The sequence below is a fragment of the Dicentrarchus labrax genome, unplaced genomic scaffold, assembly GCF_905237075.1.
Source record: "Dicentrarchus labrax unplaced genomic scaffold, dlabrax2021, whole genome shotgun sequence".
NCBI classification, from domain to species: Eukaryota; Metazoa; Chordata; class Actinopteri; family Moronidae; genus Dicentrarchus; species Dicentrarchus labrax.
In genome coordinates this window covers 6,219,392-6,224,910 of record NW_026136712.1, presented here as the reverse complement: position 1 = coordinate 6,224,910, position 5,519 = coordinate 6,219,392, and the positions used below count along the sequence as shown (strand labels likewise).

Sequence of the window (5,519 nt, the reverse complement as noted above, 5' to 3'; positions counted from 1 at the left end):
AAATCCCCTGCCGAGGTTTAATATGTTAGGAAAATGGTCCAGGGTTCAAACAGTTTTCCAAACGGGGCTAAATGCCGGAAGAAGTGTGAATTATTAACTTGTTCCAAGGATGTTATTATTTTGCTGTTACGCACAGCATCAGTTACCCTTTCCCATCGCCCTAATGTTATCTTATTCTATTTTTTGGAGAGTCTATCTGTCACTCTTCCTCAGCGCTCTCGCTTGTATTCGTTAGAAATGACAGACTGACGCACCAGTGAGAGTTTGGTCCGCTTTTCCCAGCGCTCTTTCCGTCGCAGAGCTCCTGCTCGCTGAGCTGTGACGTCGACAGGAGGAGGGGTCCGCCGTGCGCTTAAATACAGGTCTCCAGTCCGGACTGCAGACAGAAAACGCACAGCCGAGCAAACCACAGCATCTCCGCTCATCCAAAGACCGCTCAACCGCCTTTTTACGCACACTCGCGCAGTCAGCGAACCCGGCTGTGACCATGATTAAGAAAATGTCGCCCTCCGAGAGCGATTTTGACATCCCAGCAAAGAACTGCTACAGGATGGTGATTTTGGGATCCACCAAAGTTGGGAAAACGGCCATCGTGTCCCGGTTCCTCAACGGGAGGTTCGAAGAGCAGTACACGCCGACCATCGAGGACTTTCACAGGAAACTGTACAGCATCAAAGGAGACGTTTACCAGCTAGACATACTGGACACATCAGGGAACCACCCTTTCCCTGCCATGAGGAGACTATCCATACTGACAGGTACTTATCCACATATGTGCCTTTCTGTTTTTGTTAAGGTATAGAGGATATTTTAAGGTCAGATATTTGCTGTGCGCACCGTGCGCCCTGAGCGCACGGCTTCAGGCTGCACGACAGCATGTTGTAGGGTTAGAAAACACACAGGTTGCATCTGTGATACTTTGCATGCATCAAAGCAAACCATGTTAACCAAAGCATCCTTCTCTCTCCTTCCAGGTGACGTGTTCATCCTCGTATTCAGCCTGGACAACCGAGACTCCTTCCAGGAGGTGCAGCGGCTCAAGCGCCAGATATTCGAAACCAAGTCGTGCCTAAAAAACAAGATCAAAGAGAACATCGACGTGCCTCTGGTCATCTGCGGGAACAAGGGCGACAGAGAGTTTTACCGGGAGGTGCAGCAGGAGGAGATCGAGCAGCTGGTAGCCGGGGACGAGAAGTGCGCGTACTTCGAGATCTCCGCCAAGCGCAACGAGAACGTGGATAAGATGTTTCAGACTCTGTTTACCTTGGCCAAACTACCTCACGAAATGAGCCCCGACCTTCACCGGAAAGTCTCCGTGCAGTACTGCGACATGCTGCACAGAAAGTCTCTGAAAAACAAGAAGATGAAGGACATTGGGGAAGCGTACGGTGTGGTCACGCCGTGCGCCCGGAGACCCAGCGTGCACAGCGACCTCATGTACATTAAAGAGAAAGCGATAGGAGGCGGCCAGGGCAAAGACAAAGAGAGGTGTGTGATCAGCTAAGGGGGCTGTGCAGCGCAAACTGAACACAAATCTTTGAAAGGAAACGGAGCCTGATGCGCCAGCTTGAGAGGCGACCTGTGCGGCCGGATGCGCTCACACACGCGAGGTGTGGAGACGCCGGGGCCGCCGCCGCCGCGCGCTCAGGCGTAGCGCCATTTCCAAGGACACTGACTGGACTGGACTCTCGAGTCCGCTAAAGCCACCAAAAGACATTGCCCACGAGACATGTGAGAATGTTAGCTTGTCCTGTCAATCAGAGCTCAATGTGTGACGTGGCTTCATACCTTGTGAGACTCGCGCATCCATGCATAAAAATGTGTTTTGTTGACGTCATGCCTTTTACAGATGTCAGAGGGGAGAGAAAAGAGACTCTTGGCTCAGGAGGTGCAGTGGGGGAACTGTAATGTTTACATCTTATCATAGATTTTATAATGGCTTAGTAAGTACAACTTGAATGTTGTGTTGCAATCGGAAGTATTTTTTTTATTGTATGTATATATATTTATTGTCAATGTCAATTTTTGCAAACAAGAAAAATCCTAAAATGTAATAAAAAAACAACAAACAAACTTATTTTGCATTGTTTCTTCTATCTGAAGTTCTTTCTCTACTGTTGTCTACTGTCACAACCCACAAACACAAACACTATTGGCTTCATTTCTACATGTGAACACACACAGACTGCTGCCAGGTTTTAACCCCTTAGGCTTCCTGCATCTTGCATTTGCAGAAAGCATCAGTGGACCACATAAAATACATCTCTCAGTATTCATAAATATCAGTATTAAAAAACTAAATCCCCAAATTGTGCAGCTATATTGCAGAATATAATTTCAATTTTATTTTATTTGTATAGCGCCAATTCATATCAGAAGTTATCTCAGGACACTTTTCAAATAGAGCAGGTCTAGACTGAACTCCTTATAACATTATTTACAGAGACCCAACAGTACCATCATCATGGTGATGATGATGATGAACATGAAGATGATGACGACGACAACAATGATGGGGGACAATGAGCAGTTACTATAGTAACTGTAGTAGTAATAATAATAATAATAATATCAGTAATATTAGCAATGGGAGTCAAACAGGACCATGGTAGGAGGCTCCACCAGGATCCACGAGAACCTGCGAGACGAAAAAGCACAAGAACTGCATGCTTTAATTGGACATGAATGTGTGCCCAGGATGAGCCCAGTGCATCATGGGAAATCCCCCGATAGTCTAGGCCTATAGCAGCTTAACTAAGGGATGGTTCAGGACTCACCTGATCCAGCCCTAACTATAAGCTTTATCAAAGAGGAATGTCTTAAGCCTGCTCTTGAATGTGGTGAGGGTGTTCCACAGGAGAGGAGCTTGGTAACTGACGGCTCTGGCTCCTGTTCCATTTTTTTCTTCATTTTTTCACTGTTCATTTCCAGAACAAACATTTTAAATTTCCAATAAAAAACATGCAATACGCTGTTACACTGTCCAGGGGGATGTTATTTTATACCCCTTCTACACATAAATTATTATTGCTCTTGTTGAGTGCACTTGTGCATCTTAATAACAGGCTGTACAAAAAACAAACACACAAACACAGTATGGTGGAGAACTATTACACCCTGCAGCTCCAAACAAAGCACACAGTTTGTTCTCACCATTTCATTCTACGTTGTTTGCACCTGCCCCAACCTTTTCCCCAGAGATGAGCCAGAAACACAGTGTGCAGTACTTTTTTTCTCTCTGTCCCTGTGCTGTGCCGGCTCCTCACTATCAGCAATAATCCTGTATACTGTATCCTACAATTCACACACACACACACACACACACACACACACACACACACACACACACATAGAAAGATCATCCGGTGCGTGTGTGCGAGAAAGTGTGAAAGTGGTCAGGGACACACACCAACTGCCCTAACCACTAGCACTGCTCCACTCCATGTTGCATTCATAATGAAAAGACATGGTGCTTATTAATATGCAATGTTGTCTCTATTAGCTGAAGGGTAACATTTGCTTTTCTCCTTTATGAAACTTGTGTTTTGTAACCACAGCAGCCCTCTTGGCCCAACGCCTGCCACTCAAATAAAATACAGAAATTATCCAATTTAATAAGATCACGATGCACAAGGTTTACACAAAGCTAATCACTGTGAAGCACTCAGAGCACACACTTCACCATCTTGCTCACATATGGCAAAAGCAAGGCCAGTGTCACAGTGTATGTACAGAGTGTACTGAAGAACACAGCAGCAGAACAATGAAATGCAAAGTAAAGGCGTTGTTCTGCTGTTTTCATAACATGCAGGCCAGACAGTTAGACTTAACCACAGCAATAATTACTTTATTGCTTAAATGTTAAAAAAAGTTCAAATTCATTCTAACAATAGTATTTTTAAATGAAGCTACCTATAATGCCCTCGCAAGAGCTTTAAATAGATAAAAAAAAAAAAAAACAGCGTGTACAGTTTATTAACCTCTTAAATATATGGAAACCCATTTATTCCAAGAAAAGGGAAAAAAATGATGAAAAGCTAGGGATAATAAAAAAAAAAAAAACTGAAGCTGTTGAGATGGTGGAGTGCTTCAAATACCTTGGACTCACTCAACAGACAATAGACTGAGCTTTGAACAACACATGGTGTGTGACATTCACAAACTCTGCCAACAAAGACTCTCAAAGCCCTTTCTGTTGCCCCCCACCTTCTGCTGCTGCTTTATTAAAGTATTATACAACCCATTCTCCTCTACTGCTCCAGCTGTTTCTATAACACGTTAACTGCCCTACAATAGGAACGAACTGAGCATCACAAACAGCGCCTCCAAAATGATTGGTCTTCCTTGCCCCAACCTCTCAGACCTCAACAGCAACGGCATCACACGCAGAGCGCATATCATAGCACACGACCCCAGACAAGAAGTCTTGTTCCTTCTGCCATAGCATTACTCAACAAAGCCGCAATGTGTAAATACCTGAATGCATGTACTAATGCGCTGTGTTTAGATGACTACCTTGTGTTAATGTTGTGTGTATTCATATGACATTATGTATAGACTGTAACAACACATTTCCTGGAAAGTACAATAAAGAATCTATCTATCATGGTGGGTCAAAATTATGAGATATTAAGTAAACATTTAGATTTTCTTTTAATCAAAATTGAATGATCACAGAATTAGATTCATAAAATCTAAAATATCGTTTTCCGGGTTTCAGCAATTTTCAGCTGCAAAGCATAAGTTTGTAACGATGGAGTTTATATGATTGCCATTTCTGCCAGGAAAACAAAAGCTAAAAAATTAAGAAAAATGCTTGGAGAGTAAATCAACGCTGAAGTCATACATTTCGTCTCTGTAAGTCAAATGTATGCAATACTAAGTCATACGTTTGATAAAGTAAATCAATATTTTTGAGTGTGCTGTTTATTGTCTCACAATGCAATGCAGGAGCAACTCACCATTGAAAAGCATTCAAATGAAAGAAAGAAAGATTTTGGTATTAAAACAAGACAAGACAAGCACAACAAGACAAAATTATTTCTAGTGACAGCTGAAGGGCCAAAAAATAATGTAACCCAAGAAAGGCCACACATGATGAAAGGAAAAGAAAGGATAAGAAAAAGGAGCTGAGGAGACACGTGTGTAGTCTTTTGGGAACTTAAAGACAAAAGAAAATTGGCAAATGGAGGGCGAAGAAGTGGAAAAGATGTGAACAGTTTCTTTTGTAGGTTGAGCTTTTTTCTGTGCCAAAATCCCAAACTAATGCCAGGCTAAACAGATGGAAAAAGTAAATGTAGTCAGGTGCCACTGCACATAATGACACTTTAAAGCTAATTCCCAACAAGCAACATTTCCCAAAGATTATGTATTGAATAACTCAAAGTGACCCAACAAATGTTACACAAGGAACAGGGAAGCATGGGAATAAAAGGTCAATCCTACAAACATAAGTCCTGGGTTTAATTTAAAGTGTTTGCTTTTGTTGCTCCGTATGTTGAAAACAAGATTACATTGGC

General features: G+C 42.7%; 1 protein-coding gene across 1 annotated transcript; it reads left to right on the top strand.

Moving 5' to 3' along the window:
• Positions 1-368: 368 nt before the first annotated feature.
• On the top strand, positions 369-2,073 carry rasd1 (RAS, dexamethasone-induced 1). The gene is made up of 2 exons (XM_051418002.1): positions 369-758; positions 975-2,073. Exons 1-2 carry the CDS (start codon positions 488-490, stop codon positions 1,502-1,504), a joined length of 801 nt encoding a protein of 266 aa, XP_051273962.1. The 5' UTR covers positions 369-487; the 3' UTR covers positions 1,505-2,073.
• Positions 2,074-5,519: the final 3,446 nt, after the last annotated feature.